We start from the raw sequence: 12,889 nt of genomic DNA on the forward strand, positions 1-12,889 counted from the left end.
TACAAGTGGAAGAGATTACGCTGCAAGTTGGCTGGGTGACTTCTAAGTGGTAGGGACTTTTGCAACAAGTAGGCTGGGTTTACGATTGGTGTAGTGGTTAGGATTCGGCGCTCTCACCACCGCGGCCCGAGTTCGATTCCTGGTCAGGGAACTTCCTTTTGAGCTCTAGCTATGAAGATATAGATGCATTAGTGTCTAAGTCTCTGTGGGGCAATCGGTTAGTGCGTTCGGCTGTTAACCGAAAGGTTGGTGGTTCGAGCCCACCCAGGGACGAATCAAGCTTTTCTCTGCCTTTCAACTGCTAACACATGCACTGGGAATAGATCCTGAGCCACGTGCTGTCTGGCGTTACAAGATGACATCAGGATTTAGCAGAAGTTTGTTGTCCAGTGCCTGGATTGGCTAGGTTACTTATTCCAGTTGACTAAAACACAGCATCAATCTTTACACAGGTAGGGAAGGTAATGATCAAAACAGTGACTAGAAAGAAAGTGTCAGAAGCCTGGCTAGCTCAGTCGGTAAAGCATGAGACTCTTCATCTCAGGGTTGTGGGTTCGAGCCCCACGTTGGGCGTTTCTGTTACCTTTCTCTCTCTTTTTTCGGCAGCTTTCATTTGCTTTCATCGAGCACACTTATTAAGACAAAGTTCAGAATTTCTACCTCAGTTGCATCAGTGTCTGAGTCTCTGTGGCGCAATCGGTTAGCGCATTCGGCTGTTAACCGAAAGGTTGGTGGTTCGAGCCCACCCAGCGACAAATTAAGCTTTTCTCTGCCTTGCAACTGCTAACACATGCACTGGGCATAGATCCTGGGCCACGTGCTGTCTGGCGTTACAAGATGACATCAGCATTTAGCAGGAGTTTGTTGTCCAGTGACTGGATTGGCCAAGTTACTTATTTCAGTTGTTACCTTTCTCTCTCTCTTTTCAGCAGCTTTCATTTGAATTCATCGAGCATACCTATCAAGACAAAGTTCAGCATTTCTACCACAGTTGCATAAGTGTCTGAGTCTCTGTGGCGCAATCGGTTAGCGCGTTCGGCTGTTAACCGAAAGGTTGGTGGTTCGAGCCCACCCAGGGACGTATTAAACTTTTCTCTGCCTTGCAACTACTAACACATGCACTGGGCATAGAGCCTGGGCCACGTGCTGTCTGGCGTTACAAGATGACATCAGGATTTAGCAGAAGTTTGTTGTCCAGTGCCTGGATTGGCTAAGTTACTTATTCAAGTTGTTACCTTTCTCTCTCTTTTCAGCAGCTTTCATTTGGATTCATCGAGCATACCGAGTCAGAAGCCCGGCTAGCTCAGTCGGTAGAGCATGAGACTCTTAATCTCAGGGTCGTGGGTTCGAGCCCCACGTTGGGCGTTTTTGTTACCTTTCTCTCTCTCTTTTCAGCAGCTTTTATTTGGATTCATCGAGCATACCTATCAAGACAAAGTTCAGCATTTCTACCACAGTTGCATTAGAGTTTGAGTCTCTGTGGCGCAATCGGTTAGCGCGTTCGGCAGCTTTCATTTGGGTTCATCCAGCAGACCAAGTGAGACAAAGTTCAGCATTTCTACCATAGTTGGTATGGTTAGTCTGAGTCTCTGTGGCACAATCGGTTAGCGCGTTCAGCTCTTAACTGAAAGGTTCTTGCTTTGAGCCCATCCAGGGACGAACGAAGGCTTTTACTGCCTTGCAACTGCTAACACATGCAACGGGCAATGATCCTGGGCCACGTGCTGTCTGGCATTACAAGATGACATCAGGATTTAGCAGAAGTTTGTCGTCCAGTGCCTGGATTGGCTAAGTTACTTATTCAAGTTGTTACCTTTCTCTCTCTCTTTTCAGCAGCTTTCATTTGGATTCATCGAGCATACCGAGTCAGAAGCCCGGCTAGCTCAGTCGGTAGAGCATGAGACTCTTAATCTCAGGGTCGTGGGTTCGAGCCCCACGTTGGGCGTTTCTGTTACCTTTCTCTCTCTCTTTTCAGCAGCTTTTATTTGGATTCATCGAGCATACCTATCAAGACAAAGTTCAGCATTTCTACCACAGTTGCATTAGTGTCTGAGTCTCTGTGGCGCAATCGGTTAGCGCGTTCGGCAGCTTTCATTTGGGTTCATCCAGCAGACCAAGTGAGACAAAGTTCAGCGTTTCTACCATAGTTGGTATGGTTAGTCTGAGTCTCTGTAGCACAATCGGTTAGCGCGTTCAGCTGTTAACTGAAAGGTTCTTGCTTTGAGCCCATCCAGGGACGAACGAAGGCTTTTACTGCCTTGCAACTGCTAACACATGCAACGGGCAATGATCCTGGGCCACGTGCTGTCTAGCATTACAAGTTGACATCAGGATTTAGCAGAAGTTTGTTGTCCAGTGCCTGCATTGGCCAAGTTACTTATTTCAGTTGTTACCTTTCTCTCTCTCTTTTCAGCAGCTTTCATTTGGATTCATCGAGCATACCTATCAAGACAAAGTTCAGCATTTCTACCACAGTTGCATTAGTGTTCGGCTGTTAATCGAAAGGTTATTAGTTCGAGCCCACCCAGGGATGAATCAAGCTTTTCTGTGCCTTGCAACTGCTAACACATGCAGTGGGCCACGTGCTTTCTGGCGTTACAAGATGACATCAGGATTTAGCAGAAGTTTGTTGTCCAGTGCCTGGATTGGCTAAGTTACTTAATCCAGTTGACTAAAACACAGCATCAATCTTTACACAGGTAGGGAAGGTAATGATCAAAACAGTGACTAGAAAGAAAGTGTCAGAAGCCTGGCTAGCTCAGTCGGTAGAGCATGAGACTCTTAATCTCAGGGTCGTGGGATCGAGCCCCATGTTGGGCGTTTCTGTTACCTTTCTCTTTCTCTTTTCGGCAGCTTTCATTTGCATTCATCGAGCATACCTATCAAGACAAAGTTCAGCATTTATACCACAGTTGCATTAGTGTCTGAGTCTCTGTGGCGCTACCTGGATCAGGATCGTCTGTATTAGTCTCTCTCCTCGTCCAATCGTTGCTCTCGCTCACCATTGTGAGAATGGACGAGAGCCAATCTCCGCACTCGCTTTCCATTGTGAGAATGGACGGGAGCCAATCGCCGCTCTCGCTCTCCATATTGAGAATGGATGAGAGTCAATCGCGTCGCTGCATATGCAAATGAATGTCAACACCGCTGTCTTCTGACGAGAGCACATCATCATATAACCTATCAAGGTAAGTTATTTTTGTCAACATCTATATCTACTGATAAAAGTTGTTTTGTCAATTGTAGTCCTTTGTTATGTCAGTCTTGGCCTCCTAACGCTGATTTATAATTTTATGACAAGAACTTTAACAAAAGTCACCCTAAGTTCACGTTTTTGTGCATAGTGTCAAAGTTCACGACCCCGCACCCTGTTTAACATTGCAGACTTTTGATACACTTGCAGAAATCATTGATTTTGTTCAAATGTGTCTTTAAATTAATAACTGTATCTAAATATACATGCATATACACTGTATATACGGTTGTTTGGATGCTTCAACAGCTTCCTCCCCCCGTATTTCTTAGCCAAAAACAAAATAAAGTTTACACAAAAATATATACACCGGTATGTCCTACACTTAACTATGTGCATAATACTTTTGGTTTGGGGGTGTTCATTGTTATTTATTTTAATTTTTTTATTATTTGTATCACCAAAGCCAACCATGCGGTGAGTGGCAAATACAGAAGTCTAGATATTATTGAAAGTCTTTGTAGTATTATTATGGAATGCTTTAAATATTATTATGGAATGCTTTAAATAAGTCGTATATGTCTGTGTCTTTTTGTTCTCCATTTGTAGGAGAGCTGCTTGGTGTTGACTACCTCCTGAGTCAGACTGGACAGCCCATGGCATTGAACCCAGACTCAGAGGAAACAGAGGAAATGTTGGAGGATGTGGATGAAGGTGGGGAAGAAGATGAGGGCTTCGGGGAGGACGAAGTATATGATATAACTTTGCCAAGTCTCTCAGATGACCCAAACTTCTCCATCTCCTCCCACTTCCTACCCACCTCTGAGCCCATTGCCATTGCCCCAGCTGCTGTCTCTTCCATCCACCCTACTGCCTCCACCACCCTGGCAACTAACTCCTCTTTCCATCCTCCAGCCTCCACTGCCCTGGCAACTACCTCCTCTATCCATGCTCCAGCCTTCACCGACCTGGCTGCGACCTCCTCCATCCACCCTCCAGCCTCCACCACTCTGACTGCCACCTCCTCTGCTGTTTTCACCGGCCTGGCTGCTGCCTCCACTGCCTATCCTGCTTCTGCATCCACCCAGTCTGCTGTCTCCACTGCCCTGGATGCTGCTGCACGCTCCACCCAACCCCCTGCCCCCTCCATCCAGCATGCTTCCTCCTCCCAAACTGCTGCAATCACCATCTTCTCTGTTGCCTCCTCCCAACCTGTTGCCCACTCCACCCAACCTACTGAACCCTCCACCCAGCCTGATGCCTCTGCCACCCTGGTTGCTGCCTCCATGTTGCAGCAAAGCACTCAGACATCTTAGTCTGGTGTATGTAAATATCTTGTAACCTATCTATGTTTACGCATCTAACGCATCAACAATCTGTGTTTTGTGCCTATGTTTGTTATATATATATATGTGTGTGTGTGTGTGTGTGTGTGTGTGTGTATTATAATTATTATTTTTTATTTTTTTTAGGCTGTGGATGGCTCAGGTGTACCAGGTATGGGCAGAGTGGACAGCCTGGCAGATTATCTTGTGGACCTGAGGAATCAGCCCTCCCTTGTCCTCACCAACCAGCAGGTAAGGAATATAAACCCACTCTTTTTCAATCTTTAACTTGTCATACATGCTTACCTTTTGCACATTTTGCTTTCTCATTTGGCATGTATTATCTGCTTTCTCTGCTTAGGTGAGCAATATTGTTGCTCTTTGGCAGAACCTGCTGGACTATGACAAGCAGAGGGTGGTGTTTGCAGCCAGGCATCAAGCAAAGCTGGACACTGGAAGGTTTAGGTCCCCAAAGAAGAGGCAGGAGTTTACCCCAGGAGTGGAGAGTTTGAAGAGGCATGCCCTGACCACCTCTGCCCCACTTGCACAGTAGCCAGATTGCTGTCGCTTGGTTGAGACCATTTTTGTCATGCTCTGTGCCATACATAGAACACCCAAAAAGAAGGGGACCGGCACAGTGTCCAGATGGGATCTCATCTTGGCAGACTACAGAAAAATCAGGCGCAGCATTCTGGCCAATGCTATAGTGATGAAGCAGACTAACCTTCAACTGGTGGATGTGAGTCACACCACCCTGGTACAGTGGCATAATAAAAAAGTTAAACAGCAGGACACTGCAGTAGTGATGCAGGAGCTGCAACTTCCAAGCCGCTTGTCTGTGGTGGCTGACCACCTATTGCCTGCCAATGTGCGACCCCCATCTCCACCACCTCAGCCAGGCCTGGCTCACCAGTACCACTTGCCCAGTAGCACTGTGGGCCAGGCTAAACTAAAAAGAAAAAGGACCATTTTGTCAGACCCACCAGCTTTGCTACCTGCTCAGATGCAGCAAGCCCAACGGCAACATATTCCTGCTCCACCACCAGGGACTGGTCATGCTCCACCACCAGGAACTGGTCATGCTGATGCCAGTGGCCTCACAGGGGTCTATGCTGGCTTCTGCTCCACCGACTTTTGGGTTCGGCCTCCCTTCTGTCCCTCCTGCCATTCCATCCACACCTGGTACTGCTGTCGCTCCCATTCGTAAACTGACCCGCAAAGCACAGCATAATACATGTAAGAAATGTGGGCAGTTTAGAACAGCGGAGACTGGACACAGCCAGTACAAGGGCATTACTTACTGCCCCTCTGTAGAGGCATTGCCGAAGGAGCAGTGGTTGGAAAGAATTAAAAAAGGAGAAAATTTATAAAAATGTTCCAGAAGACCTGGGCACTTCCTGAAGTGTTTATTTTTAATATTGACATTTAAATATTTTCACGGGTCTTTTGTTTTACTTGTAGTTTTACTTTAAATTATAATTAAAAAAATTTACATTTCTAATTTATTTGTTTTTATCATTTATTTTACAATTGAAAATATCTTTGCTTATTTCATTTTGTGTTGTTATTTATTTTTGTTTAATTTATTTGCACATTTTGTATTATTTTTATTTATTCCAAGAAACATTTATTTATGTAAATTGCTTTATTTATGTGTGTAATTTTTTTCTCTTCTTTTGCACTTGTTTGCACTGCTGTTGAGCTATAATATTGTAAATGTAAATAATTGGCTATGACTAATTTTAAATAAATGTTTGGTCATTTTAACTGTTTCTCTGCTTGTTTTTTTTAGTTGGTTGTGTTTTAGTATAATTAATAAACAGGTTCTTTATAACACCTGAAATAAAATACTTTCAGACTAGAGATCAAAAATGGTGAATGCTGGAGAAAATGTGGAAATGTATTGGCAGATAATTTCCACATATTTTGGCACTGTAATATTATACACACCTATTGGCAAGATTTAAATAAAGAGATAAATGCAATAATGGGATTGAATTTGAATGTAATTTTAAAACTGTACCTGGGAATTTACTCTGCAGAAATACCAAAAAATGATGTGTATCTTCTTAACACACTACTAACAACTAGCAAAAAGGCCATTACAAAGAAATGGCTCAAGGAAGATCCTCCATCTGTAGGCGAATGGTATGATATTGTTAAAGAGATGTATGACATGGAAGTACTGACATTTACCTTGAGACAACAAGACTATAAAATGTCTGCATACTTGGGTAAATGATTGAGAAGAAAAGGATTGTTTTAATTTCATTGTGGTGCTTTTATTTTATATGTTTGGAGCCTGTTGATCTTTGACATGTTACCCTTAACAAAATTTTATATAGCAACATTTTATCAACGATAAATACGAATGTAAATAAGATTGTATTCAGTGACCTTTGACATGTGTATGTCTTTTTTGTTTCCATGTTCCTTTAAAAATGTCTGTTTGTGTGTTTGTTTTTATTGCTGTTTTGTTCTAAACTGTTTTGAAAAAGGAAAAAAAAAAGTATCATCATCCTGACGCAAACTCAGCATGTAATATTGCTGCTGTTAGATCAAAAACAACAGCTGCCATTCATGTTCATACACTTCAAAAATAATTCTGTTGGCCTGACTGTCTTTATAAATAATGTCTTACATTTTACACTGAATTCTGTCCAAAATATATTGACTTTTTTTTTCTCTTTTGCTAAAATAAATTCTTATTGTATTTGACTGTATATGATCTCTTTTGAATTAGGCTAGCTGCCTTATTCTCTTCAAAGAGCAGCTCTCATACAGAGCCTGTTATTTCAGTGTTTTTTCCAGGATATTTGTGGATTCCTTCTTTCTTGTCCTCGGCTGATCACATGGAAAAATTGAAATTTGATCATTGAGTTGTTTTTCCTGGTCATTTTCCTTTTTTTCTTATTCATTTAAACTATCACACACTTTTCAGGTGAAGGGGAAAAAGTGTTGCACTTATCTGAAAAATATTTTTATGTATTAAATTATAAAGTGTTTTTTTTTTTTTTCTTTTAAATGATTACTCGTTTTTAAATTAAATAAATAGTTTGAATGATTGTTAAATATATCCTAAACACTGTGTCTGTGTTTACACCTTTATTTAGTTTAAAAAGATAATATGAATCCACTGAAACAGAACTTTGTGACACTGGGTCATTTCTGCAACTTTTTAATAAGAATGTGAAATAACAGCACAGTTGAAGACTATATATAATAGTAATATCAAATAATAACTAAACTAAAGAAAATAAACAACTTCCAGTACATACAAGTGCAAACAAATGAACAAAATCTGAACATTAATCAAACAACATAGAGACAACATAGGTAATGTCTTAAATTAAAAATGGTGGTGACTCCTAGGATGAATATACTATTGCTTGCTTGAAGAATTAACATGCCTGGTTAATTCTTGGCAGTGAGGTCCATGGCTTTTCTTGTGGTTGAAATTAAGGGTTCGTGGGAGGGAGGGTTACGAGCAGCTTCAGCATACTTACCAGCCTGTAATTCCACATGTGTTGCAAAGAATCCAGAGAGAGAGGAGAGAATATGGAGTAGCCTACTCACACTCTCACTACTGCATAAAGGAAGGTTATGAGAAATTTAGAGAGAAGTGTTGGTGCTTGACATTGCAGGAAGAATCCTTCAGGGTGAGAAGAGCAGTGATGGTTGTCCAGAGTCCAGAGAGTGAGGAGAGAATATGGCCACAGGTGGAAACTTGGAGTTGGACATGTTAGAAGTGGGTGAGAATGGGGGATGGAAAGATGTTCTTTCACATCCAGTCCAATTCCAGCCCTTTCCCGGCAAAATATCTCCTCTTTGAGCCATAATTATAGAGTAACTCCTCATCACTCAAAATGTCTTTTGTAGCAATGAAGAGAATGATGTCTCTATCATAAAGCACATACAGCCTGGGCCGGATATTGGCTCTTTTGCTGGAGTGACGTATCAGGCGTCCGTAATTTAACTTCATAGGATGGCACTGGCAACTTTCTTCATGTGCGTCAATGCACATGGCTTCATGTTGCTTGTTCTTATAAAAAAACAAATGTCCAGGACTAATGCCGCTGGTCGAAACAATTGCCATCCCATCTTCATGGCTAACCAGCTGGCCGTGGTATTCACAGACAACCTCCCCAATCTGAAAGGGTCTTTTGGTGAAAACACCATTACCCTTGTCAGGGACGGGTCTGACAGTCAGTCCTTTCCAGCGTTGAGACAAAATCATTTTATGCACAAAGCTGCTGTCGATGACCGAGTCCAACCTGGCAACAGGCTTCCACTGCTTCAGAACCACTGAAGCCTGTGGGATATTTGACGTCCACCCTTGTTTGTCCATCCAGCTGTTTATTTTGGACTCTGATGGCTGCTGTCCAGCAAAATGTTCTAGAAACACAAAACACATCAGTATTTGGCTATTCTCACTCAGTTTCACAGTTTGTGTCATTAATCATCTGTATACTCACCAAGAGCATGCTGTTCACGCAGCTTAAGCTGCTCGCTACACCAGCGGTCATAGCAGTGCCTCTCATGTTCTGAGCCACACAGCTCATTCCTGCGTGCCCTTTTTGGAGGAGGCCCCTCCAGAGTCACTGGACAGAACTGCTCGAGAGTTTTGTAGGCTGTCTCTTCGTCCACCCTTGTCTCTTGGCTGGAAGCTCTACTGGACCTTTGTCTATAAGATCACAAAAAATAAATATTAAAGCAAGGAAAGACAAGGCTGTGGGTTGCAAATTTAAGAATAAGGATCATTGTTGTTAGATTCTTACTGTGTTTTTCCAGCAAGCTGATCTAGCACACTTAGAGCCAGAAATGCATCTGAAGATGTTTTCCTCATGTTGTTCCTTTCAGCTGTTTCTGGCATGTGCCCAAACAGCCGTGCCAACACATTTCTCTCCACTTCTGACTTCAGGTTTTGTGCTGCTGCCTCAAACACTCTCTGGGCATCACCAAAGGTCACACTAGGGAGACTGTATCTGAAACACAAGGCATCGTAAGAATGCAAAAATTGGATGGATGAACATGTAGAGTTAAAGACAGGTGTAATGTTGCTTACTTGTCATGTAGTCTTTTTAAGTCATTGGAGGGGTTATAAATCGATCTCCCACTACTTGACACAAAAAATGAATCAACTGCCACATCGTCGCCGGTGCGGTTTTCTTGTAGCATTACTGGCCGCACCTCATTGAAGTACAAGTCAAACCACTAGTTAGAGAAAGGGTCAAAAATAAGTATGACTTTACCACAATATATTTATTGCTGTTATGATTTAAAGTACGATATAAACGTACAAGTTCCTGTTCGTGTGACAACGGTACTTTGTGCTCCTTCACTGCAACACAGACACCATTCTCTATCCGGCTTCTCCCCTCCCAATCCTCAACCTGCAAACAGACAGTTTTGCACATTGATGAAGCATAGGACGAAAGGAGAGAAGGGAGGGAAAAACAAACACTTACAGTCATCTGTGTCACTACACCAGGTCGCTGAAGTAGCTTCAGCATGATAATAGCCTCCAGGTAGTACAGGACGAGCAGCCGTTCATTTTTAGTCAAACAGTCCCCTGTGATGGCTCCTGGATCCTGCATTTTGCATATCACGGCCTGGAAATCTTTGAATGCAGCCTCCAAAACAGCAAGGCAGTCCTTTGGCAAAATTTCTTTGCCATTCCCAAGCTCTGATTTTTTCCCTGTGACCTCCATGCTTACTTTTTTGGACATAGCACTCTCTATTTCATACAGCACATCCAAAAAACTCTCACAGTCCTGGAACAGAGATGGATTGTTGTGGCGAATGTCTGTGGAGGTAATAATGTATTTCATGAACCTTGAAAAGAGATCAAAATTAGGTTGTTACAGTCAGAACACAGCACAGCTGACATTATTAGTTAACATGTACATGGCAAACTTGTGGTTGTTCCACATTACCGACCTCTTGAGACTCTTCCAGTAGTTGAACACTGTCCATTTTGAGAGCTTTGTATCTGACAAGATGTTAAAGTACTCTCGCACTTTCTCCACCTGACGAACAAACATCAAGTTTGGCTCAGTGGGGTCCATGTAATGTAAGAACCTGGACACTGTTTCCACCTGAAATGACACATTTCACAATTAAATAAACTCTACTGCATAAAACAAGACCTGCATGTACATTTTTTTGCATGTATACCTTCACTCATTTAATTAACTTACTACTTGTTTGCTGTTTTTATGTCCTAGGTCAATGTGCAGGTCCTTATTAAATCCTGCTAGAAGGGGGTGGTCAATGGAGTGCTTATTGTAAAAGCCTTTTTTGACCATTTCCACCCTCACAGAAAAGGTCCACTTCGGTCCAACAGTGCTGAAATAAAAACAATAAACAGCAGGTGATTAAAACGACTGTGTCTTTTAAGAGAATTCATATCCACAGTGTACATTTATTTTCTGGGAATGCCGATGTGAAACTGTACCTCTGATAGTACTCTCCAGAGCTCTCGTCAGATAAGGGCTCATTTGGAGGCTCAACTGGACCTTCTGCACCTTCTCCAGAGCTTTGAGACACAGAAGATGTAGTCGATTGAGCTGGTTCCGGGAGGAGTGAAGGTAAGTTATTAATCACCAACCCCCTTGACTGCATCTCCGCAATCATCCTAAAACAAGGAACATAAAATAAGGTCAAATAAACAATATCAAAAATGAAGATTTATTTGTGTGTAGATGTTTGATTTGAAGCCAAATACATCAAATCAGAGAAGTTACAAACCTGGCCAGAGGATTAGTAGAGTCCAATATGTCACAAATTTTTCCAAACTCCCAGAAACGTCCTCTGTGACAGAATTCTGACAACTCCTTCTTGGCCTCTATGACGACTGCCTGGATCTCTGCCTTTGTGCTGTTCCTCATACACACCTCCCTGAGATGCCCAGGAAGAGAGTGAGGAGCCTTTTTGCACACAGGGCAGAGGAAAAACATCCTGCTGTGAAAGGATCTGTGTGGATAATAAAACATGTTATAGAATGAAGAGACAAAGAGCAGCTTTGTGAAGGTTTGGGGTCCGGGGTCCAAAAGAACAAAGGAACGAGCACACAAACAAACATAAAGTGTGCAAGAAATTTTGATTAGAGTTTTAAAACAAAACTTAATTTCATATTAATATAATACTGTTACTAACCATATTTAAAAAATGTATTTAATAATATGACAATTATTATGAGAGAAGATTAAAATTGTCTCAATTATTTCTTAAACTAAGATTATTCCTGCCATTAGGATTTCAAGTTAATATCAAATGACACCACAATTAGTATACAAACTGTGCTCTCCTCTCAGAAACATCTGTCCACTTCAGAGGTTTTCTAAATTTAATGATAAAGACTCTGGTCTTGACTTCCACAAACTTAGCTAACCCCACTGACAAAATGATGCAAGATAAACTGAGTTTAACAGGCCTGCTGCATAGGGCATACTGACTAAATCGACCTACTTTTCAGAAGCCATTTCCGATGTTGAAAAGTGAGTTCTGTCCACTGGTCAAAAGCAACTAGTTGTAGCTGAAAGTGACACAACTGTACAACGACTAAGATGAGATGGGCCTCTTTAACCTGAGCTGGCAGCATCCAACAGCAGCCCAGTCTGCCCATCCCCAGGTGTTAATGGCCCAACTGGGGCAGAAACAACTGTAAAACACAGATACAACAACCTATCTAGGCATATGGTTCAGTGTATTTAAAAATATATTCTTCGTTTTGACTGAGTAGTTTTACATTTCACCACTCAGACACAGGGAAGTATATTGTGTTAAAGTTTGAAACAGTACACATACAAGCAAAATCTATTTAAAAATACACAATTTATGTAAAAACATACATATGAAACAGAAAACAACAAAACATAAAGGACAGTACAAGGATAAAATAAAGTTAAATGACAGTCAGTTGTTTAGTTTCCATTCAAAGACAAAATCTAAAGTAAATATATATTTTATATATAATAGGGTTGTGTGTGTGTTTTAAATAAGACAACAATTAAGTGCAAAGATAAAAACCTAGACCATACAATTGTTTATTCATTTGCTTTGTAAGATTGTGTTGTTAAAACCTCCTGAAAGAGCATGATGAAGATATAAACAGTCTTACAGTGAATAGTGATTACTGATTAAGTATATAATTATAAGAGTATGTGTCAGGGTCTTGAAATTCAAATAAAAAGAGACTTGAAACACATTTTAAAGTAGATTTAAACTTAGTTTGGTGATAGATACAATAGATAAAATAGAATATCTGATTTTCTGGTAAATGTCTGCTCCAGGATAGAGGAACACATATCCTTTCTTATGTCTTATGATTATTAATAAAGTTGAATGTTTAAGAGCCTAGATCATATGA

At 41.4% G+C, this 12,889-nt stretch overlaps 1 protein-coding gene and 4 non-coding genes across 6 annotated transcripts; 4 read left to right on the forward strand and 1 right to left on the reverse strand.

The window, feature by feature from the left end:
* The first annotated feature begins 681 nt into the window (after window positions 1–681).
* On the forward strand, window positions 682–755 carry trnan-guu (transfer RNA asparagine (anticodon GUU)). The gene has a single exon. It is a non-coding gene; the product is annotated as a tRNA-Asn (tRNA).
* A 252-nt stretch (window positions 756–1,007) lies between these two features.
* On the forward strand, window positions 1,008–1,081 carry trnan-guu (transfer RNA asparagine (anticodon GUU)). The gene has a single exon. It is a non-coding gene; the product is annotated as a tRNA-Asn (tRNA).
* A 211-nt stretch (window positions 1,082–1,292) lies between these two features.
* trnak-cuu (transfer RNA lysine (anticodon CUU)) lies at window positions 1,293–1,365 on the forward strand. Its single transcript has one exon. It is a non-coding gene; the product is annotated as a tRNA-Lys (tRNA).
* A 507-nt stretch (window positions 1,366–1,872) lies between these two features.
* Window positions 1,873–1,945, forward strand: trnak-cuu (transfer RNA lysine (anticodon CUU)). The gene has a single exon. It is a non-coding gene; the product is annotated as a tRNA-Lys (tRNA).
* A 5,761-nt stretch (window positions 1,946–7,706) lies between these two features.
* Window positions 7,707–12,098, reverse strand: LOC130219959 (uncharacterized). 2 transcript variants are annotated; one of them, XM_056452457.1, is made up of 11 exons: window positions 11,989–12,098; window positions 11,269–11,493; window positions 10,976–11,155; window positions 10,719–10,866; window positions 10,459–10,616; window positions 9,987–10,353; window positions 9,819–9,911; window positions 9,584–9,732; window positions 9,297–9,503; window positions 8,994–9,202; window positions 7,707–8,913 (listed from the first exon to the last, which is right to left on the reverse strand). In XM_056452457.1, exons 1-11 carry the CDS (start codon window positions 12,000–12,002, stop codon window positions 8,300–8,302), a joined length of 2,364 nt encoding a protein of 787 aa, XP_056308432.1. In that variant the 5' UTR covers window positions 12,003–12,098; the 3' UTR covers window positions 7,707–8,299. The 2 variants fall into 2 exon arrangements, with proteins under 2 accessions (XP_056308432.1, XP_056308431.1); XM_056452456.1 differs by lacking the exon at window positions 11,989–12,098 and having other exon boundaries at window positions 11,269–11,832.
* Between the last annotated feature and the right edge of the window lie 791 nt (window positions 12,099–12,889).

This window comes from Danio aesculapii, unplaced genomic scaffold (assembly GCF_903798145.1).
Source record: "Danio aesculapii unplaced genomic scaffold, fDanAes4.1, whole genome shotgun sequence".
Classification (NCBI taxonomy): Eukaryota; Metazoa; Chordata; class Actinopteri; order Cypriniformes; family Danionidae; genus Danio; species Danio aesculapii.